Source organism: Coregonus lavaretus, assembly GCF_964263955.1.
Source record: "Coregonus lavaretus genome assembly, chromosome: 26".
Lineage (NCBI taxonomy): Eukaryota > Metazoa > Chordata > Actinopteri > Salmoniformes > Salmonidae > Coregonus > Coregonus lavaretus.
Genome location: NC_140013.1, coordinates 43,699,214 through 43,724,123, shown reverse-complemented (window position 1 = coordinate 43,724,123; position 24,910 = coordinate 43,699,214). Strand labels below are relative to the sequence as shown.

At 46.8% G+C, this 24,910-nt stretch overlaps 1 protein-coding gene across 1 annotated transcript in view; it reads left to right on the top strand.

The window, feature by feature from the left end:
• yap1 (Yes1 associated transcriptional regulator) overlaps positions 1 to 24,910 on the top strand; it is a 91,392-nt gene that overhangs the window by 52,761 nt on the left and 13,721 nt on the right. Inside the window, exons 4-6 of the mRNA XM_084143270.1 lie at positions 2,411 to 2,524; positions 14,822 to 15,011; positions 24,832 to 24,910. The exon at positions 24,832 to 24,910 is cut by the window's right edge and continues 305 nt beyond it. Coding sequence (XP_083999396.1) covers positions 2,411 to 2,524; positions 14,822 to 15,011; positions 24,832 to 24,910 — 383 coding nt within the window. The remainder of the gene's footprint in view (positions 1 to 2,410; positions 2,525 to 14,821; positions 15,012 to 24,831) is intronic.

Below are 24,910 nucleotides of genomic sequence, written 5' to 3'. Positions count from 1 at the left end.
CTAGGTGAAAAATCTGTCGATGTGCCCTTGATCAAGGCACTTAACCCTAATTGCTCCTGTAAGTCGCTCTGGAAAAGAGCGTCTGCTAAATGACTAAAATGTAACCTACTAGATCAAGAATAATGTTCGCCATATTAGGTTATAATGTTTAATCAACTCAGGATGGCGGCCAATAATTGTCCCGCTGTCATTAGTCAAGGAACAATTGGGTGGCGCACAATTGGCCCAGCGTCGTCCAGGGTAGGGGAGGGAACGGCCGGCAGGGATGTAGCTCAGTTGGTAGAGCATGGCGTTTGCAACGCCAGGGTTGTGGGTTCGATTCCCACGGGGGGCCAGTATGAAAAAAAGTAAAAAAATAATGTATGCACTCACTAACTGTAAGCCGCTCTGGATAAGAGCGTCTGCTAAAAATGTTTAAAAAATGCAGACATCCAGCCTAAAACCCCGAACAGCAAGCAATGCAGAGGCAGAAGCACAGTGGCTTGGAAAAACTCCCTAGAAAGGCAGGAGCTACGCAGACAGTATCAAAGCATGAGGTCTGATACCAACAGGCTCAGAGACAGTTTCTATCTACAAGCCATCAGACTGTATCGGAGCATGAGGTCTGATACCAACAGGCTCAGAGACAGTTTCTATCTACAAGCCATCAGACTGTATCGGAGCATGAGGTCTGATACCAACAGGCTCAGAGACAGTTTCTATCTACAAGCCATCAGACTGTATTGGAGCATGAGGTCTGATACCAACAGGCTCAGAGACAGTTTCTATCTACAAGCCATCAGACTGTATTGGAGCATGAGGTCTGATACCAACAGGCTCAGAGACAGTTTCTATCTACAAGCCATCAGACTGTATCGGAGCATGAGGTCTGATACCAACAGGCTCAGAGACAGTTTCTATCTACAAGCCATCAGACTGCTGAACACTGGACCTGGACTGACCACCTGCTCTGATTGCCTACACCTTAGAACAAATGCACTCATTCACTCACACACACAAACACACACACACCTATACATTCATGCTACACACACATCACAACTGCTGCTACCAGACTCTTATTATGATTGCTAAATACTTGCCACTCAATCCCCCCTTCCCCAAAACACGTGTAAATATTGGACTATAAATTCAGCCTTCCTGTATTATACTGATGCTAAAATGTTTATCCTATTCTACTGAGACATTTTCTTCATGTTCATATTCGTATATTTTATTACTTCTTATTGTTGTTGCATTGTCCAGGAGGAACCAGCACACATTTTGTTGGACGGTATATAATAATATGCCATTTTAGCAGACGCTTTTATCCAAAGCGACTTACAGTCATGCGTGCATACATTATTTTTATTTTTTTGTGTATGGGTGGTCCCGGGGATCGAACCCACTACCCTGGGCGTTACAAGCGCCGTGCTCTACCAGCTGAGCTACAGAGGACCACACGTATACCATGTGTATCCTGTACATACGACTAATTCAACTTTGATACTTGTAACTCGTGTTAGTGAGCCGCCTCAGATAGGGTCCTGGTGAACTTCTTCTCCCCAGGATACGAACACCCGGAGGTGGAACAAGACTAGTTCAACATGGAACCACATCCCCACGGCTGTGGTCCTCTGTAGCTCAGCTGGTAGAGCACGGTGCTTGTAGCGCCCAGGGTAGTGGGTTCGATCCCCGGGACCACCCATACGTAAAAAATGTATGCACGCATGACTGTAAGTCGCTTTGGATATTAGCGTCTGCTAAAATGGCATATTATTATTATCAACATGTTTGTCCTCTGTGATCGGCACTTTTATCTGTCGTCACTAGCAACCATTCCTACACTACTTCTGAATAGGTTATAGTTTTTTTTTCTGTTCGTGGGTTCGTTTTCTTATATTGACCCTTGACCCTTGACCCTTTATTTACCTATATCAGCATGACATCACTTTCAGAGCTTGTATTATTTTAACATCTCAGCAATGGTTGCTTTTTTTCAGATAATATATTCTTATGTTCATTTAAATATGTAACTTTATTCATTCAATAATAGCTGTTATTTGGGCCATCACAATTTAGTCTAATGGTGGAACCTTGCTTGGAGCCTGTTGATGGCTATAATGACTGATCCAGCTATATTTTAAACAGATGTTTAGCACACCCATCCAGATGTTTAGCACACCCATCCAGATGTTTAGCACACCCATCCAGATGTTTAGCACACCCATCCAGATGTTTAGCACACCCATCCAGATGTTTAGCACACCCATCCAGATGACTTTTTGCTTCTATCTTTATTGGTGTGTTTTCCTGTAACTAGCTGTTGCTGATTGAGTCAGTATCACTCTGTGATGCAACCCTGCTTCCACACCCTGCCTGTCCAGCCCCAGCCTAACCTCCCTGTGTGTGTGTACCTGTCCTCTCTCAGGTCCTCTTCCTGACTGCTGGGAACAGGCCATCACCTCAGAGGGAGAGATCTACTACATCAACCACAAGAACAAAACCACCTCCTGGCTCGACCCGCGACTCGACCCGCGCTACGGTGAGAAAACACACAAACACATCTCTCATTTCTGTAATCGACACCTCTCAGCCTGTTAGGTAACACTTCACACGTTGGTCTTATTCCTGTCTAGTAACACTGTTATTACTTTAGTATTAACCTTTTTTGTTACATAGTACTCCTTTGGTAGTCCTTTAGTAGTCCTTTAGTACTCCTTTAGTATTCCTTTAGCATTCCTTTAGTACTCCTTTACTACTCCTTTACTATTCCCTTAGTACTCCTTTAGTACTCCTTTAGTATTCATTTAGTACTCCTTTAGTATTCATTTAGTACTCCTTTAGTATTCATTTAGTACTCCTTTAGTATTCTTTTAGTACTCCTTTACTACTCATTTAGTACTCCTTTAGTATTCCTTTAGTACTCCTTTAGTACTCCGTTACTATTCCCTTAGTACTCCTTTAGTACTCATTTAGTACTCATTTAGTACTCCTTTACTATTCCCTTTGTACTCGTTTAGTACTCCGTTAGTACTCCTTTAGTACTCCTTTAGCATTCATTTAATATTCCTTTAGTATTCCTTTAGTATTCATTTAGTACTCCTATAGTATTCCTTTAGTATTACATTAGTACTCCTTTAGTACTCCTTTAGTATTCCTTTAGTACTCCTTTAGCATTCATTTAATATTCCTTTAGTATTCCTTTAGTATTCATTTAGTACTCCTATAGTATTCATTTAGTATTCCTTTAGTATTACATTAGTACTCCTTTACTACTCCTTTAGTACTCCTTTAGTATTCCTTTAGTACTCCTTCAGTATTCACGCTGGACACGTAACCATGATTAAACTCACTTTAATTCAATATGCAGTCACAGTTCATTTCACTGTGAGACCATGTGGCTCTGCCTGCAGTGACTAGTCAGACTATGACATCATCTTTCTAACCACATTTCAACATCCCCTCTTGGTCCACTGCTACTACATGGCTTCACAGAGTCTGGGAGAGGAAAAGTAGCAGCATCAACAACAACAGAACGTTTTACATGAGACCTTAAGCCACTTTCCAGTCATTTCCAATTGATTCCGCGTATTGAAAGTTGATGGGAGGAGTTTGGACAGCATACACAGCTCTCCCTATAGTCCAGAACTCAGACAGCGGCTAAGTTTGAGTATTTAAGTGTTAGGCCTAGACGTTAGCCATTTCAGTGTTTGAACAATAGCTGAGTTAGCCCCTTAGCTAATCCTTGGGAATGAGGTCGGCTGTGATGCTGCAGCCTCTGGTGGCCTGGTGAGCTGGTGACAGGCACATGTAGCTGGGGTGTGGAGCGTTCTCTCCAGCCATGGGATTTAGCTGTGTGGTGACAGGCACAGGTAGCTGGGGTGTGGAGCGTTCTCTCCAGCCATGGGATTTAGCTGTATGGTGACAGGCACAGGTAGCTGGGGTGTGGAGCGTTCTCTCCAGCCATGGGATTTAGCTGTATGGAGACAGGCACATGTAGCTGGGGTGTGGAGCGTTCTCTCCAGCCATGGGATTTAGCTGTATGGTGACAGGCACATGTAGCTGGGGTGTGGAGCGTTCTCTCCAGCCATGGGATTTAGCTGTATGGTGACAGGCACAGGTAGCTGGGGTGTGGAGCGTTCTCTCCAGCCATGGGATTTAGCTGTATGGTGACAGGCACATGTAGCTGGGGTGTGGAGCGTTCTCTCCAGCCATGGGATTTAGCTGTATGGTGACAGGCACAGGTACATGGGTTGCTGCTGGAAGAGGATTCCCGCGGGTCTTGCAGGAATGGGAGTGAAGTTCTAGAGTCATGTTTGGGACAGGATGGGACAGGATCAACAGACCACATGAATGGGCAGTACAGGAAAAGTAATAAACATAGTTTTTTGGGGGCGGAAATATGTCATGTGTAGCATTTCATTAAGAAAACAACCGTGAAGGCTTTGAGAAATAAATACAACTAACGGTCATTAACCCCCCTCCCCCTTCTGTCGGCTCACGTCCGCCTCGCTCCAGTGGTAGCCAGTCACCAGGCTACCTCAGATGCCAGCCACCAGGCTACCTCAGATGCCAGCCACCAGGCTACCTCAGATGCCAGCCACCAGGCTACCTCAGATGCCAGCCACCAGGCTGCCTCAGATGCCAGTCACCAGGCTACCTCAGATGCCAGCCACCAGGCTACCTCAGATGCCAGCCACCAGGCTACCTCAGATGCCAGCCACCAGGCTGCCTCAGATGCCAGTCACCAGGCTACCTCAGATGCCAGCCACCAGGCTACCTCAGATGCCAGTCACCAGGCTACCTCAGATGCCAGCCACCAGGCTGCCTCAGATGCCAGTCACCAGGCTACCTCAGATGCCAGTCACCAGGCTACCTCAGATGCCAGCCACCAGGCTACCTCAGATGCCAGCCTACGTTAGTAGGCTAAAATGAAGAAGCCTTCAATAGAGGAATTGCAACGTCTTTGTTGCAGCCAAGGACCCTTCACTAACATTAACAAAGCTCAATTTGATGGAGTTGTCTTTGACAATGAAGGAACCAAGGACACGGCTTGTAAAAAATGCTGCAGTTTAATCAAATAGGCTACCAACCGGAGAGAGGCCTGCGGTGAGGCTGCTCTACTCACAACAACTTTACCATCAAGCACAATTGTTTGCGTATTTGACCAAACCCGTGCCATCTGAGGTGAAGAGTGAAATTAACATAGATTTACTGATGCACTACTGCCACATGTTCATGCTCTAAATGTTCAGATGTGCTCAGTGGTTATCTGTAGGCTACAGTGTTATGCAGGTGCTGAGCAGACCATCCTCCAGCCTTAATGAGCAGACCATCCTGCTGGGGGCCTCTGGCCTCGTCCTCCAGCCTTAATGAGCAGACCATCCTGCTGGGGGCCTCTGGCCTCGTCCTCCAGCCTTAATGAGCAGACCATCCTGCTGGGGGTCTCTGGCCTCGTCCTCCAGCCTTAATGAGCAGACCATCCTGCTGGGGGTCTCTGGCCTCATCCTCCAGCCTTAATGAGCAGACCATCCTGCTGGGGGTCTCTGGCCTCATCCTCCAGCCTTAATGAGCAGACCATCCTGCTGGGGGTCTCTGGCCTCATCCTCCAGCCTTAATGAGCAGACCATCCTGCTGGGGGTCTCTGGCCTCATCCTCCAGCCTTAATCATCTGCATTTAGGTCATTTTGAATACTTTCTTATCCAGAGAGGACAGTCAGTGCATTTAACTAAGGTAGGCAAGAAAACCACATACAGTGCATTCGGAAAGTATTCAGACCCCTTTAATTTTTCCATATTTTGTTACGTTACAGCCTTATTCTAAAATGGTTGTAAAATAAATCATCCTCATAAATCTACACAAAATACACCATAATGACAAAGCAACAACAGATTTTTAGAAATTTTTGCAAAATCTATTAAAAATAAAAAACAGAAATACCTTATTTACATAAGTATTCAGACCCTTTGCTGTGAGACTCGATATTGAGCTCAGGTGCATCCTGTTTCCATTGATCATCCTTGAGATGTTTATACAACTTGATTGGATTCCACCTGTGGTAAATTAAATTGATTGGACATGATTTGGAAAGGCACACACCTGTCTATATAAGGTCCCACAGTTGACAGTGCATGTCAGAGCAAAAACCAAGCCATGAGGACGAAGGAATTGTCCGTAGAGCTCCGAGACAGGATTGTGTTGAGGCGCAGATCTGGGGAAGGGTACCAAAATGTTTTTGCAGCATTGAAGGTCCCCAAGAACACAGTGGCCTCCATCATTTTAAATGGAAGAAGTTTGGAACCACCAAGACTCTTCCTAGAGCTGGCCGCCCGGCCAAACTGAGCAATCGGGAGAGAAGGGCCTTGGTCAGGGAGGTGACCAAGAACCCGATGGTCACTCTGACAGAGCTCCAGAGTTCCTCTGTGGAGATGGGAGAACTTTCCAGAAGGACAACCATCTCTGCAGCACTCCACCAATCAGGCCTTTATAGTAGAGTGGCCAGACGGAAGCCACTCCTTAGTAAAAGGCACATGACACGCTTGGAGTTTGCCAAAAGGCACCTAAATGACTCTCAGACCATGAGAAACAAGATTCTCTGGTCTGATGAAACCAACATTGAACTCTTTGACCTGATTGCCAAGCGTCACATCTGCGGTGAAGCATGGTGGCGGCAGCATCATGCTGTGGGGATGTTTTAAAGCGGCAAGGACTGGGAGACTAGTCAGGATCGAGGGAAAGATTAACGGAGCAAAGTACAGAGACATCCTTGATGAAAACCTGCTCCAAAGCGCTCAGGACCTCAGACTGGGGCGAAGGTTCACCTTCCAACAGGACAATGACCCTAAGCACACAGCCAAGACAATGCTGGAGTGGCTTCGGGACAAGTCTCTGAATGTCCTTGAGTGGCCCAGCCAGAGCCCGGACTTGAACCAGATCGAACATCTCTGGAGAGACCTGAAAATAGCTGTGCAGCGACGCTCCCCATCCAACCTGACAGAGCTTGAGAGGATCTGCAGAGAAGAATGGGAGAAACTCCCAAAATACAGGTGTCCCAAGCTTGTAGCGTCATACCCGATAAGGAAAAAGGCTAATTTAGACTTAGGGGTTAGGTTTAGGTTTACAATTAGGGTTAGGGTTAGAATTAGGGTTAGGGGTTAGGTTTTGGGTTATGAGTTAGGGTTAAGGTTAGGGTTAGGTTAAGAGTTAGGTTTAGGGTTAGGGGTCAGGGAAAATAGGAATTTGAAATGGAATGAATGATTTGGTCCCCACAACGATAGTAAAACACGTGTGTGTGTGTTTGTGTGTGTGTGTGTGTGTGTGTTTGTGTGTGTGGGCTCATAGAGATGATGGGTCCTGCTCATTTCTCTGGCTCATTAACTTGAGGAGACTCATTACTGAGCCTGTTCCCCAGGGAAGCTCGCCCGGGAACACACACACTAGGGTTGGGTGGTATCCAGATTTTCATACCATCATACCGTTTCTATACCATACTGTAGTATACGGTATTACTGGAAGTGCACACAAGGGGTGCTATTTACAAAAAATACATATATTCTATTTTTTTTAGGCACACAACAAGGGGGGGTGGGGGGGGGGCACGGCCCAGAAGCAAAAGCAGGGAGGGAGGGAGGGAGGGAGAGATGAGGAGAGGGGGAGAGCTGAGGAGAGGGGGAGAAGGAGGAAGGAGTGGGGCAGCTGAGTAGGGGAAGCGGCTCAGATGGGTTAAGCTCTTTGAAGATTTATAAGTCTTGAATGCAGCAGCCTGGTGGGACCCTGAATCATGGATGTAATGAAAGAGGGGGAGAGGAGGAGGGAGGGAGAGGGAGAGGAGGGAGAGAGAGAGAGGAGGGAGATTAATTCTGTGCTACAAGCAACAGGTTTTTCATTCTCCAGTAGTGATGTCTATAGTACAATATTATTTGACCTTATTGATTTGACTTTTACAGTCAGTTCAGCAACCACTAATCTTATTGTCTGATTTGTATGTAGTTCGAGGAAGTTGTTTTTAGAATTAATGTACATTTGGTAAAGACAAAGTTTTGTTTCGCAACTATTTCATTGAATGTTTTAAAAACAGTGCCGGTGCTTTTGTAATCCCTGTCTCTCTGTGTATTGTAATGGTTTTACATTGCAGGCTGTATGAGACCTGTAGACTGTTGCACTGATATGTAGGTCTTTCCAATCAGACGCCAGCTGCTTTGATAATGGAGGCTAATTTGAGCTCTGACAAGAAAAGCAGCCGAGCTCCTTTAACTGAGAGCTGAGGGCTGTAGCCAGCTGGGGCTGTCTCTGCTCTCCTCTCCCCCCTGTGTGAGGCCCCATCGCAGAGCAGGCCAGGAGGCAGGCAGGGTAGGGGTTTGGGCCATGAAAAAACACACACACACACACACCAAAGAATAAGTCCAAAATATCTTGGCGGCAGAGAGAAAATGTAGCAGTTTCAAAGCTAATCTCCTGCAATTCTGCAATTCTATCAATTTTGCCATGGAGCTGAGAGAAGATTTTCCAGTTTTTAAGATCATTTCCTACCATTTCACATATTTTGCCACGGCTAATGCTGTGTTCTAATGCTCAAACATTATATCAACATCAATGGGGGCCTGATTGTCTAGCTTTTATTTCATTGATTGTAAAGACTATAGGCTATTATAAAAAAATATATAATATATATGTCCATTTATATTTTCTACACACTTCCTATTTGGTTTTAGTCGTTTAAATTTACACTGAAAGCGTTTTTAGATCCTGCAAATGTATAAAAAAAGAGGGAGAAGAATGCCGGGATAATCCTGTGTTGTGTTCCCCTTTAAAATGAGAGGAGAAGGTGAGCAGTGAAAAAGCATTGGGTGCTCTGGGACTGATTTCAGGAGGGGCCTGGCTGGACTGGGACTGATATCAGGAGGGGCCTGGCTGGACTGGGTTCAGAAGGGTTCTGGCCTGGCTGAGACTGATTTCAGGAGGGGCCTGGCTGGACTGGGTTCAGAAGGGTTCTGGCCTGGCTGAACTGGGTTCAGAAGGGGCCTGGCCGGGCCTCCCGAGTGGTGCAGCGGTCTAAGGCACTGCATTGCAGTGTTGCGGCATCACTACAGCCTGGGGTTTGATCCCAACCGGCCGTGACCGGGAGTCCCATAGGGTGGTGCACAATTGGCCGAGAGTCATCCGGGTTAGGGGAGGGTTTGCCCTGGGGGGCTTTACTTGGCTCATCGTGCTCTAGCGACTCCTTGTGGTGGGCCGGGCGCCTGCAAGCTGACGTCGGTCATTAGTTTAACAGTGTTTCCTCTGACACATTGGTGCAGCTTCCGGGTTAAGCGAGTGGGTGTTAAGAAGTGCGGCTTGGCGGGTCATGTTTCAGAGGACGCATGACTCGACCGTCGCCTCTCCTGAGCCTGTTGGGGAGTTGCAGTGATGAGACAAGATCGTAATTGGATCGCAATTGGATATCACGAAATTGGGGAGAAAAAGGGAGTACAAACATTTAAAATAAAAGAAGGGGCCTGGCCTGGCTGGTTCAGGAGGGGGCTGGCCTGGCTGGTTCAGGAGGGGGCTGGCCTGGCTGGTTCAGGAGGGGGCTGGCCTGGCTGGTTCAGGAGGGGGCTGGCCTGGCTGGTTCAGGAGGGGGCTTGGGGATACTGGAGCATTTATTTAGACATTTAGCAGATGTTCTTATTTAGAGGGATTTACAGTAGTGATTGAATACATTTTCATACTGGTCCCCCATGGGAATCAAACCCACAACCCTTGTCTTGCAAGGGCCATGCTCTGCCAACTGAGCCACACTGTAGCAGCTGTGCCCCAGAGCATTCATGTTGTTTTTCACAGGTTGGCTAGGAGCAGATACACAGTGCTAGGAGTTACGAGAGACAGCGAGACTCAGGAGTCAGGACCTCAAAAACACGTTTGGTTGGTTCTCTTCTCTTTCTTTATGTTGTGTTGAAACCGTAATGCGAACTCAGAATCTCTCTGCAGCTCTCTGCTTAGGACCCACAAAGATACTTTCTTGTTTAGTTCCCTTCTCTCTTTTTTTGATATGTTGAAATGAGTTAGGTTAACTGTATCTGTCATGTGATTGTGGTCCTCTGTAGCTCAGCTGGTAGAGCACGGCGCTTGTAACGCCAAGGTAGTGGGTTCGATCCCCGGGACCACCCATACACAAAAAAATGTATGCACGCATGACTGTAAGTCGCTTTGGATAAAAGCGTCTTCTAAATGGCATATTATTATATTATATTATGTGTGTATTCTGTCTGTCTGCTATCGCAGCACTTCAGCACAGAAGTTGGCACCTTGTTGGCAGCTGCTTGATGATGTCACGCTTGTGAAGTACTCATCTTTTCCAGTGTTGGTGTGGGTCCAGGCGGTGTGGGTCCAGGCGGTGTGGGTCCAGGCGGTGTGGGTCCAGGCGGTGTGGGGCCACTGGCAGTGTGACAGGCACTTGTTCCTAAACACTTTCCATTATAGACCACTCAAGATCATTTTACATTTAACATTGTTTTTTTTAAAAATAATTTGTATATTTTATTTACACATGAATTTGACAAATGGACAGGCTTTCTTTTTTATTCAGAATATGAAATATATTTTCCATCGCAAACCCTCCTAAACATATACCAGCACTAATCTAATATAATAGCGTTACGGTGAGTACGGTTACATGCACAAAATAATAGGATTATTGTGAATAGTCCGATTAATATAATAGTTTGATTTAAACGTTTACATGCTGTGCAAGAAGAATGATTTCCGTAATAATTCTGAACATCTGAAATCAGGCTATCAACAAACAAACAAATCGGCAATCAAAATAAACGTTCTACCACATGTTATTTTTGTGAAGCATATTTCATTCTGAGTTCGGACAGTTTGTATGTGAAGACTATTTGTAAGATGCACACGTTCAGTTTTTCCGAACTCGCGCTGCTCGGGCTAACACATGCGGATCAAACACTCTGATTAAGGGGTTTACATGTCCTAATCATTTGAAAGATTGCTCAGAAAACCTGATGTTTTACATGTCCTAATCATTTGAAAGATTGCTCAGAAAACCTGATGTTTTACATGTCCTAATCATTTGAAAGATGTCTACCGATTTAAGATAAGCAGAGTGATGGGGTTTACGTGACTAATGCCATAATCTGCCTACTGCCATAATCAGTTTAATATCGAATTATTCGTGTTCATGTAAACGTACTCACAACTGATACCCGCCCACCTTTTTAATATGTCTTAGTTGTCATTGTCTCGCCAACGGACCTTTTTATATTGATCACGTATCCTTTCTATTTCTTCTCTTAGCTTATCTTGACCTGGAAACACATCACCCTGGCAACAGCCTCAATTGACAGCAGCCAAATATTGACACATGCTTCAAAGAAAAAAAAAGCTGTGGTGTTGCCCCAGTCATATCTATCTAAAGTACTAGTTTACTGCCCTCAGCTGGCACACCCTCCCCAGAGAGAGTGTGTGTGTGTCTGTGTGTGCGTGTGTGTGTGTGTATGTGTGTGTGTGCCCTGCCTTCAGGATATGTGCTTTCTGTTGTATAGTAAGCTCCCTGCCAACCCTGATGCTGTGATGAGACTGCTGTTGTGGCTGGCTTGTTGTGTTGCAGAGAGACTGCTGTTGTGGCTGGCTTGTTGTGTTGCAGAGAGACTGCTGTTGTGGCTGGCTTGTTGTGTTGCAGAGAGACTGCTGTTGTGGCTGGCTTGTTGTGTTGCAGAGAGACTGCTGTTGTGGCTGGCTTGTTGTGTTGCAGAGAGACTGCTGTTGTGGCTGGCTTGTTGTGTTGCAGAGAGACTGCTGTTGTGGCTGGCTTGTTGTGTTGCAGAGAGACTTCTGTTGTGGCTGGCTTGTTGTGTTGCAGAGAGACTGCTGCTGTGGCTGGCTTGTTGTGTTGCAGAGAGACTGCTGTTGTCCTGTGGCTGGCTTGTTGTGTTGCAGAGGAGCGTGAACAAGACATGAAACAGACGCCATTAACCTGTCCCGTATCTTATCTATGCTTATCTGCTGGACCTACTATCTACCCCTATTCCTCCCACCCCCACCTCCACCCCCACCTTCACCTCCACCTCCACCCCCTCCAGCCCTTCCCGGCTCTGCCTGACCTAGGTCTCCCTCCCCTCCAGCTTGGGTCTACTAACCACTCCTATCCTACATCCAACCCCCTACCCCCACATCCACCTCTAGCCCTAGCCTACCCCTCCCTGGATCTTTTGGGCCTAGTAACCACCCATATTCCACCTCCAACTCCACCCTTCCAGCCAGGCAGGCGCTGCACTGTGGGCCTGAAGTGAACCATGAACACCCCTGGGTCTGCCCTGGGATCTGCTGATGGAGCCCTGATGGTGAAGTGATCAGCCACAGAGGCCCCTACCACCTCCACCCCTACCACCTCCACCCCTACCACCTCCACCCCCCCCCACCTCCACCTCCACCCCTACCACCTCCACCCCCCTACCACCTCCACCCCCCCACCTCCACCTCCACCTCCACCTCCACCCCTACCACCTCCACCTTCACCCTACCACCTCCACCCCTACCACCTCCACCTTCACCCCCCTCCCCCCCTACCACCTCCACCTTCACCCTACCACCTCCACCCCCCTACCACCTCCACCTTCACCCTACCACCTCCACCCCTACCACCTCCACCTTCACCCCCCTCCCCCCCTACCACCTCCACCTTCACCCCCCTCCCCCCCTACCACCTCCACCTTCACCCTACCACCTCCACCCCTACCACCTCCACCTTCACCCCCCTCCCCCCCTACCACCTCCACCTTCACCCTACCACCTCCACCCCCCTACCACCTCCACCCCTACCACCTCCACCCCTACCACCTCCACCCCTACCACCTCCACCTTCACCCCCCTCCCCCCCTACCACCTCCACCTTCACCCTACCACCTCCACCCCTACCACCTCCACCTTCACCCCCCTCCCCCCCTACCACCTCCACCTTCACCCTACCACCTCCACCCCCCTACCACCTCCACCCCTACCACCTCTACCTCCACCCCTACCACCTCCACCCCTACCACCTCCACCCCTCTACCACATCCACCCCTACCACCCCCCCACCACCTCCACCCCCCTACCACCTCCACCTTCACCCCACCACCTCCACCCCCACCTCCACCTCCCACCTCCACCTCCACCCCCCACCTATCACCCCCACCTTCACCTCCACTTTCACCCCCACCCCCACCTCCACCTATCACCCCCACCCCCACCTTCACCTCCACCTTCACCCCCACCCCCCACCTCCCCCTATCACCCCCACCCAAAATGTATCCAAGAGGCAGGGCAGTGAACCACAGGGCTGGACAGGACAGGGGGTGGGGGAGCCAGGCAGAGGGGGGTTAGGACAGGGTAGAGGGGCTGGGGGACTGTGGGGGAGGCTGGACAGGGCAGGGCCAGGCAGGGGGCTGAGGAGGCTGGACAGGGCAGGTTCCCAGGGGAGCCCTGAGCCGTGTTTCATTCAGCAGTAGAGATGGTGTAAACAGACAGTGATTGAATGGTGATGAGAGTAGGGCCCGTAGGCAGGAGCAGCCCCGTCCCTGTCGGGCCTATTGTTTTCTCTTTGGTGTCTCCAGCACATAGAGTCAACAGAGTCCCTGATTGGTTGGGTTACAGTAACACCCCTCCACCTTGGTTCACCCCACAGCATTTGAGGAGGGGAAGCGGGTCTTAAAAGGAATCACTGTTTGATTGATGCGTTGTGGAAGACTTGGGATTTGTGTTGGGGCTTCCTTCCCTCTAACCTCACCATACACAACCGGCTTCACTGGCCCAACACTAGCTACCTTCTACACCCACACTAGCTACCTTCTACACCCACACTAGCTACCTTCTACACCCACACTAGCTACCTTCTACACCCCTACTAGCTACCTTCTACACCCACACTAGCTACCTTCTACACCCCCACTAGCTACCTTCTACACCCCTACTAGCTACCTTCTACACCCACACTAGCTACCTTCTACACCCCTACTAGCTACCTTCTACACCCCTACTAGCTACCTTCTACACCCACACTAGCTTCCTTCTATACCCCCACTAGCTACCTTCTACACCCCTACTAGCTACCTTCTACACCCACACTAGCTTCCTTCTATACCCCTACTAGCTACCTTCTACACCCCTACTAGCTACCTTCTACACCCTTAGTATCTATCTTCTACACCCACACTAGCTACCTTCTACACCCCCACTAGCTTCCTTCTATACCCCTACTAGCTACCTTCTACACCCCCACTAGCTACCTTCTACACCCACACTAGCTTCCTTCTATACCCCCACTAGCTACCTTCTACACCCCCACTAGCTTCCTTCTATACCCCTACTAGCTACCTTCTACACCCTTAGTATCTACCTTCTACACCCACACTAGCTACCTTCTACACCCCTACTAGCTACCTTCTATACCCCCACTAGCTACCTTCTACACCCCCACTAGCTACCTTCTACACCCCTATTAGCTACCTTCTACACCACTACTAGCTACCTTCTATACCCCTACTAGCTACCTTCTATACCCCCACTAGCTACATTCTACACCCACACTAGCTACCTTCTACACCCACACTAGCTACCTTCTACACCCCTACTAGCTACCTTCTACACCCACACTAGCTACCTTCTACACCCACACTTTACACTGACAGACACACTGCTGGAGATCATATCTGTTGATTTCTATAAACTGGTCTGGAAACGAGAGTCCCATGCATAAGTACGTGTTACTGAGCTGCACGTTGTAGTGTTATGAGAATGATTGGACACCAGTTTCACCTGACGATATACTGTGTCATAATGAGCCTCTCTCTCCCCCCTCCGTAGGCCTGAACCAGCAGCGTATCACCCAGAGTGCTCCAGGTAAGCAGGGGGGTCAGCTGCCCTCCAGTCCCCAGAGCGGAGGAGTCATGGGAGGCAGCAACCAGATGAGGCTCCAGCAGCTGCAGATGGAGAAGGAGAGGCTGAGGCTGAAACATCAGGAGCTGCTACGCACCAGGCCACAGGTTAGCAGCCTGTCCTTGTCCCTAACCAGTGGTATAGTATAGTACAGTATAGTATAGTATAGTATAGTATAGTACAGTATAGTATAGTATAGTATAGTATAGTATAGTATAGTATAGTATAGTATAGTATAGTATAGTATAGTATAGTATAGTATAGTACAGTATAGCATAGTACACTCTTAAAAATAAAAGGTGCAACTTGGAACCAAATAAGGTTCTTGAGAGTGATGCCATATGGGAACAATCTTAGGCTCTCTGAAGAACCATAAATGGGATGGTTCTTTGAAGAACCATACAAAAATCCCCAAAACCAGAAATGTCTCTGCCTTTCGAGTTAACAGTACCAGCCATGACTGTGTTTGATATTGACAGAGACATGGTTGTTGCATTCATTCATTTTCAGTCCTGTGGCCTTCACCAAGTGAGATTATTATTATTATTTCAAGGCCTTCTTTTTAAGACCTAGATTTACCCTAATAGAGAGGCCTGAAACTCACTTTACAGGCCACATCAGGCCTGCAAGTCACATTATGCTGGCTTGCAAAGTGATGTGTAATTCCTATTGGAATTCAGCCAGAGTGGGGATATCCAATATTTTGAATTGTTATTCACCCGCAACCTGCATTCAGAATGACTGCCAAGGTTAGGAAGATTAAGATATGAGACTAAATTAAACATCTCATTAAACATCTCATTAACAGGTTCAATAAGTCCAAGTAACAGATGGGAATAGTTTAGAAACATGTATGTTATTTTATATTTGAGTAGCATAAGATTAATTCATCAATCAATGTACATGCAAAAAACACAGATATTGAAACAAACAATTAAAAAAATCTACCTGCAATAGAGAATGCTGGGAAATATGATAATGATGGGCATGGTTTTGGTTCAACTCTGGTTATTAACACCAACACTGGGGTTCTTTTACAACACTCATTTAACTCTTTACAGCACGTGTCAAACTCATTCCACGGAGGGCAGAGTGTCGCTCCTCCCTTGTACTTGATTGATGAATTAAGGTCACTAATTAGTAAGGAACTCCCCTCACCTGGTTGTCTGTCTTAGTAAGGAACTCTCCTCACCTGGTTGTCTGTCTTAGTAAGGAACTCTCCTCACCTGGTTGTCTGTCTTAGTAAGGAACTCCCCTCACCTGGTTGTCTGTCTTAGTAAGGAGCTCCCCTCACCTGGTTGTCAAGGTCTTAGTAAGGAGCTCCCCTCACCTGGTTGTCTGTCTTAGTAAGGAACTCTCCTCACCTGGTTGTCTGTCTTAGTAAGGAACTCCCCTCACCTGGTTGTCTGTCTTAGTAAGGAACTCTCCTCACCTGGTTGTCTGTCTTAGTAAGGAACTCTCCTCACCTGGTTGTTTAGGTCTTAATTGAAAGGAAAAACCAAAAACCAACAGACACTAGGCCCTCCATGGAATGAGTTGGACCCCCCCCCCCCCCCCAGCTTTACAGTGTTAATTTAACTCCTGAATCAACACTAGAAATGTTACACTGAAAACATCTACACTACTTAACACCGCCCAATGTGCTGTGTGCTATGAGAGACCGCATATGCAGGCTTCCATACATTTAAAGAACCTTTTTTAGAATTCTAAAGAACTGTAGATGCCACGTCCAGAACCCCACACTTACCCCAAAGGTTCTATATCTGGCAAGAGTTCTCCAAGGAACCTGAAGAATAACCATTTAAGAACCTTCAGTGTATTATATAGTATAGTACAGCGGAGGCTGAGATGTACAGAGCCTGCCTGTCTCCTTCATGTCCATGTGTGTACAAAACATTAAGAACACCTGCTCTTTCCGTGACACAGACTGACCAGGTGAAAGCTATGACCCCTCATTGATGTCACTTGTTAAATCCACTTCAATCAGTGTAGATGAAGGGGAGGAGACAGGTTTAAAGAAGGATTTTTAAAACTTGGAACAATTGAGACGTGGATTGTGTATGTGTGCCATTCAGAGGGTGAATGGGCAAGACAAACGATTGAAGTGCCTTTGAACGGGGGATGGTAGTAGGTGCCAGGTTTTGTGGAATATTAGGTTTCTACATTATGTATAAATTATTTTTTTCCTATTGAGATGCATTGAAAATTGTACACGGTCTCTTTAAGAGCGTCACGTTTTTGACAATGACATGCAATCTCTCCTTCATTCATTGACATCTATGATAATTGATCTCCAGGGCCCAGTTAAAAAAAAAAAAGTTTAATCTGGATCAGAATTATCTGGATTCTGGAATCATATTTTTTTGTAATCCAGGATCAGATCGATCTGGCTGTTTTTGAGCTGTTCTTTTTCTAATACCAACGATATCAAGATCACAGCCTCCACCTGGCAATATTGCCTTACCTCCATAACTTGCTACATTTGCACACACTGTATATATATTTTCTGTTGTATTTTTGACTTTATGTTGTTTTACCCCATATGTAACTCTGTGTTGTTGTTGTTTTTATCGCACTGCTTTGCTTTATCTTGGCCAGGTCGAAGTTGTAAATGAGAACTTGTTCTCTACTGGCTTCTTACCTGGTTAAATAAAGGTGAAATAAAATAAAAAATAAATCTACTGGACAGGTTGTGGGACTACTTCTACACTGGCGTAAGGAAACAGAGAGCAGTAAACTACATGAATAAAGGTTCCTAGATTATATATAATAGAGCCTCCATATCCAGTACACGCATTTATTACACACTTCTCAATATGTAGCTCAGTTGGTAGCGCATGGTGTTTGCAACGCCAGGGTTGTTGGTTCGATTCCCACGGGGGGGGGCCAGTATGAAAAAAATACAATAATAATAATGTATGCACTCACTAAACTGTAAGTCGCTCTGGATAAGAGCGTCTGCTAAATGACTAAAATGTAAATGTTAATAACAACTGACCACATACCTATACTTGGGTCAATTTAACATTATGAACATTTGGTTTTCAGATGTAAGAACGTTTTTGAAACCTTGTCACGTTAGTTACATTGAAATGTCTTGCTTGTAGGGCCTTTCACCTTTCTAAATCCACCGTGAATCCACCCTTACAGTGGGATCAAGATAATTAAGATTTTTGGCATTAAAATTATCCTAATCACCTTAAAAAAAAAATACAAAAAACAGATTAAAGGTCAGATTGGATCCGAATCCGGAGGATTCAGTTTTGAAAAACCCAATTCTAACATGTAATCGTATCCAATTGATGAAATCCGATCAGATCATTTTTGAAAAACCGCAGAAAAAAAACTACAAAAAAACACTTTGACCCTTTTTCTTTCTTTCTGTGCTACCAAGATATAAAGTTACCAGGTTGTTAGCTAGCTACCTAATGAGGTAAAAACATGACTGAACAAGGTGTAAAACAAATGCGGCCTGCAAGTAGTTTTCGAATGACCCGCGACATGGTTTATGAATGTAAAATACCCCCAACCTGGAATTAAAATGGATTTTTGGGGGGTTTGTATCATTTGATTTACACAACATGCCTACCACTTTGATGATGCAAAATATTTTTTCTTGTGAAACTAACAAGAAATAAGACAAAAAAACAGAACCCCCCCCCCCCCCTTTGGATAGAGCCACCTTTCGCAGCAATTACAGCTGCAAGTCTCTTGGGGTATGTCTCTATAAGCTTGGCACATCTAGCCACTGGGATTTTTGTCCATTCTTCAAGGCAAAACTGCTTCAGCTGCTTCAAGTTGGATGGGTTCCGCTGGTGTACAGCATTCTTTAAGTCATACCACAGATTCTCAATTGGATTTGACTAGGCCATTCCAATACATTTAAATGTTTACCCTTAAACCACTCACTGTTGCTTTAGCAGTATGCTTAGGGTCATTGTCCTGCTGGAAGTTGAACCTCCGTCCCAGTCTCAAATCTCTGGAAGACTGAAACAGGTTTCCCTCAAGAATTTCCCTGTATTTATCGCCATCCATCATTCCTTCAATTCTGACCAGTTTCCCAGTCCCTGCCGATGGAAAACATCCCCACAGCATGATGCTGCCACCACCATGCTTCACTGTGGGGATGGTGTTCTCGGGGTGATGAGAGGTGTTGGGTTTGCGCCAGACATAGCGGAAGAAGACATACCTTCTTCCATTTGTTTGGGGAGTCTCACACATGCCTTTTGGCAAACACCAAACGTGTTTGCTTATTTCTTTCTTTAAGCAATGGCTTTCCGTAAAGCCCAGCTCTGTGGAGTGTAAGGCTTAAAGTGGTCCTATGGACAGATACTCCAATCTCCGCTGTGGAGCTTTGCAGCTCCTTCAGGGTTATCTTTGGTCTCTTTGTTCCCTCTCTGATTAATGCCCTCCTTGCCTGGTTCGTGAGTTTTTGTGGGCGGCCCTCTCTTGGCAGGTTTGTTGTGGTGCCATATTCTTTCCATTTTTTAATAATGGATTTTATGGTGCTCTGTGGGATGTTCACAGTTTCTGATATTTTTTTATAACCCAACCCTGATCTGTACTTCTCCACGACTTTGTCCCTGGCCTGTTTGGAGAGCTCCTTGGTCTTCATGGTGCCACTTGCTTGGTGGTGCCCTTTGCTTAGTGGTGTTGCAGACTCTGGGGCCTTTCAGAACAGGTGTGTATATATACTGAGATCATGTGACAGATCATGTGACACTTAGATTGCACACAGGTGGACTTTATTTAGCTAATTATGTGACTTCTGAAGGGAATTGGTTGACCCAGATCTTATTTAGGGGCTTCATAGCAAAGGGGGTGAATACATAATATGCACGCACCACTTTTCCGTTATTTATTTTTTAGATTTTTCTTTAACAAGTTATTGTTTTCATTTCACTTTACCAATTTGGACTATTTTGTGTATGTCCATTACATGAAATCCAAATAAAAATCTATTTAAATTACAGGTTGTAATGCAACAGAATAGGAAAAACTCCAAGGGGGTTTGGTGACTGGGGTCTTTGACAATTTTTTGGGCCTTCCTGTGACACGCCTAGTATATAGGTCCTGGATGGCAGGAATCTTGGCCCCAGTGAGGTAGTGCCTTATGGTCGGATGCCGAGCAGTTGCCATACCAGGCGGTGATGCAACCGGTCAGGATGCTCTTGATGGTGCAGCTGTAGAACCGTTTGAGGATCTGGGGACCCATGCCAAATCTTTTCAGTCACCTGAGGGGGAAAAGGTGTTGTCGTGCCCTCTTCACGACTGTCTTGGTGTGTTTGGACCATGATAGTTTGTTGGTGATGTGGACACCAAGGAACTTCAAACTCTCGACCCGCTCCACTACAGCCCCGTTGATGTGAATGGGGGCCTGTTCGACCCGCCTTTTCCTGTAGTCCACGATCAGCTCCTTTGTCTTTCTCTCATTGAGGGAGAAGTTGTTGTCCTGGCACCACACTGCCAGGTCTCTGACCTCCTCCCTATAGGCTGTCTCACCGTTGTCGGTGATCAGGCCTACCACTGTTGTGTCGTCAGCAAACTTAATGATGGTGTTGGAGTCGTGCTTGGCCACACAGTCGTGGGTGAACAGGGAGTACAGGAGGGGACTAAGCACGCACCTCTGAGGGGCCCCCGTGTTGAGGATCAGTGTGGCAGATGTGTTGTTGCCTACCCTTACCACCTGGGGGCGGCCCGTCAGGATGTCCAGGATCCAGTCGCAGAGGGAGGTGTTTAGTCCCAGGGTACTTAGCTTAGTGATGAGCTTTGTGGGCACTATGGTGTTGAACGCTGAGCTGTAGTCAATGAACAGCATCTTTTAAACAGTTTGGTAAGAAACACACCGTTTTTGCTATATCAGTGGTGCAAGCATAACACTAATGAATCTGCTCCCGGGAAACAGTGAAGCCTTATCATTACAACAATTATTATTTAAAAAATATATATATGTAAAGGATATTGGATGTATTTTTTGTTCCACAGTGCTCCCAAATTAAAATTCCAGGTCGCACAGCAAAATATTTTGTTGCATATTATAGAGACGCTAAGACTGAAACACCAGGAGCTGCACTGCCAGAGACTCCAAGTCAATAGCCTGCCATATAGCCTAACCTGAATACCAACCCCAACTCAGATTCATGTCCATGTGGGACATTCTATGTCGGCACAACAGCACTGAACTCTGCCCCTAACTCCGACTCTCCCCACCATCAGTAGCATAGTATTATAGAGAGAATGAGACTGAAATGCCAGGAGCTGCTCCTGTCCGTCCCTAATTCTAACTCAGATTTATGTCAACTGGTTAAGTTCTATGTTGGCAAAACTGCCTCCGCAAAAAATACCGTATTTATGTCCATGGATGATATTGTAGGTCTGCAAAATGAATGAACTCTGCAAAAATACCTTCATACTCACAATATTGTAGTGGAAATGATCTTAAAACATATTATTATACAATGTCTGTGAGAAATGATTATATTGCATGAGTAACATATTTAAATTTACACAGGACACCGGATAAGACAGGAGAATAACACCAGATATAACAGACTGACCCTAGCCCCCCGGCACATAGACTATTGCAGCATAGATACTGGAGGCTGAGACAGGGGGGGGGTCGGGGGACACTGTGGCCCCGTCCGACGATACCCCCGGACAGGGCCAACCAGGCAGGATATAACCCCAACCACTTTGCCAAAGCACAGCCCCCATACCACCAGAGGGATATCAACAGACCACCAACCTACTACTCAGTATCCCAGTCCCACCACTCAGTATCCCAGTCCCACCACTCAGTATCCCAGTCCCACCACTCAGTATCCCAGTCCCACCACTCAGTATCCCAGTCCCACCACGCAGTATCCCAGTCCCACCACTCAGTATCCCAGTCCCACCACTCAGTATCCCAGTCCCACCACTCAGTATCCCAGTCCCACCACTCAGTATCCCAGTCCCACCCCTCAGTATCCCAGTCCCACCACTCAGTATCCCAGTCCCACCACTCAGTATCCCAGTCCCACCACTCAGTATCCCAGTCCCACCACGCAGTATCCCAGTCCCACCACTCAGTATCCCAGTCCCACCACTCAGTATCCCAGTCCCACCACGCAGTATCCCAGTCCCACCACTCAGTATCCCAGTCCCACCACTCAGTATCCCTGTCCCACCACTCAGTATCCCAGTCCCACCACTCAGTATCCCAGTCCCACCACTCAGTATCCCAGTCCCACCACTCAGTATCCCAGTCCCACCACTCAGTATCCCAGTCCCACCACTCAGTATCCCAGTCCCACCACTCAGTATCCCTGTCCCACCACTCAGTATCCCAGTCCCACCACTCAGTATCCCAGTCCCACCACTCAGTATCCCAGTCCCACCACTCAGTATCCCTGTCCCACCACTCAGTATCCTAGTCCCACCACTCAGTATCCCAGTCCCACCACTCAGTATCCCAGTCCCACCACTCAGTATCCCAGTCCCACCACTCAGTATCCCAGTCCCACCACTCAGTATCCCAGTCCCACCACTCAGTATCCCAGTCCCACCACTCAGTATCCCAGTCCCACCACTCAGTATCCCAGTCCCACCACTCAGTATCCCAGTCCCACCACTCAGTATCCCAGTCCCACCACTCAGTATCCCAGTCCCACCACTCAGTAGACGTAGCTAATGTAATAATAGTAGACGGCACTACTGGAAATACACACTTGCACTTACATTTAGGTCTACTTGTAATGAAGTCCATCCGTCTATCCTTCTGGGTAAAGACATCAGTGACTGAACTGTAAAACTCCTCCCTGTTGGCCCTCAGTTTTAAAAGTCGATGGAGATGATGAGAGTCGTCCTTGATCGGTATCCGTTTCAGCGCAAACAATTTTTGAAACTGGATTAGCAGCACGACCAGGTGGACTGGGGACAGCAAGGAGTCATCAGGCCAGGTAGTCCTGAGGCATGGTCCTAGGGCTCAGGTCCTCCGGGATGGGAGGGAGAGAGAGAGAGAGAATTAGAGGGAGCATTCTTAAATTCACAGAGGACACCGGATAAGACAGGAGAATAACACCAGATATAACAGACTGACCCTAGCCCCCCGGCACATAGACTATTGCAGCATAGATACTGGAGGCTGAGACAGGGGGGGGGTCGGGGGACACTGTGGCCCCGTCCGACGATACCCCCGGACAGGGCCAACCAGGCAGGATATAACCCCAACCACTTTGCCAAAGCACAGCCCCCATACCACCAGAGGGATATCAACAGACCACCAACCTACTACCCTGAGACAAGGCTGAGTATAGCCCACAAAGATCTCCTCCACCAAAAAAACGGACAGGAAGATCACATCAGTGACTCAACCCACTCAAGTGATGCACCCCTCCTAGGGATGGCATGGAAAGGACCAGTAAGCCAGTGACTCAGCCCCCGTAATAGGGTCAGAGGCAGAGAATCCCAATGGAGAGAGGGGAGCCGGCCAGGCAGAGACAGCAAGGGCGGTTCGTCGCTCCAGTGCCTTGCCGTTCACCTTCACACCCCTGGGCCAGACTACACTCACTCATAGGACCTACTGAAGAGATGAGTCTTCAGTAAAGACCTAAAGGTTGAGATAAAGTCTGCTTCCCTAACATGGATAGGCAGACCATTCCATAAAAATTGAGCTCTATAGGAGAAAGCCCTGCCTCCAGCTGTTTACTTAGAAGTTCTAGGGACAATAAGGAGGCCTGCGTCTTGTGACCGTAGCGTACGTGTAGGTATGTACGGCAGGACCAAATCGGAGAGATAGGTAGGAGCAAGTCCATGTAATGCTTTGTAGGTTCGATATAGGCCGATAGTTTTTTACATTTTCTGGGTCAAGGTTTGGCTTTTTCAAGAGAGGCTTAATTACTGCCAATTCTAGTGAGTTTGAGACACATCTGGTGGATAGGGAGACATTTATTATGTTCAACATAGGAGGGCCAAGCACAGGAAGTAGCTATTTCAGTAGTTTAGTTGGAATAGGGTCCAGTATGCAGCCTGAAGGTTTAGAGGCCATTACAATTTCCATGAATGTGTCAAGAGATACAGGATTAAAAAACTTTCATTCATTCAACTCGAGGTCCTGGCAGTTCTGTGCAAACTCTTGGAGAAATACGCAGATTCAAAGAGGAGTCCGTAATTTGCTTTCTAATGATCATGATATTTTCATTGAAGAAGTTCATGATTTCATCACTGCTGAAGTGAAAGCCATCCTCTCTTGGGGAATGCTGGTTTTTAGTTAGCTTTGCGACAGCATCAAATATACAATTTGGATTGTTCTTATTCTCCTCAATTAGGTTGGAAAAATAGGCTGATTGAGCAGCAGTGAGGGCTCTTCGATATTGCACGGTACTTTCTTTCCAAGCTAGTCGGAAGACTTCCAGTTTGGTGAGGCACCATTTCCGTTCCAATTTTCTGGAAGCTTCCTTTAGGGCTCGGGTATTTTCTGTATACCAGGGAGCAAATTTCTTGTGACAAATGTTTTTTGTTTTTAAGGGTGCGACTGCATCTAGGGTATTACGGGTAAGGTTAGATCCTCGGTTAGGTGGTTAACCAATTTTTGAACTCCGACGTCCTTGGGTAGGTGGAGGGAGTCTGGAAGGGCATCTAGGAATCTTTGGGTTGTCCGAGAATTTATACCACGACTTTTGATAATCCTTGGTTGGGGTTTGAGCAGATTATTTGTTGCGATTGCAAACGTAATCATATCAATCATGTCAATGCCTTGCATTGCGTTTGAAGGAGGGGAAAGGCAGGCACATGACGAGGCTGCCTTTCCCCTGGCCTCCTTGCGCATTTTGTACCAGATCACCAGATTTGGGAAGTATTAGTTCAGAAATCAATTTTATCATGCAGAAAAAACATGTAGATGACAACATTATTGATAAAATATATATTTTTCATTTTTCATTCATTCATTTTCACAGGGTAGTGCCTGCCCTGCTTACCCTGCCCACCATGCCCACCATGCCCACCATGCCCACCCTGCCCACCATGCCCACCCTG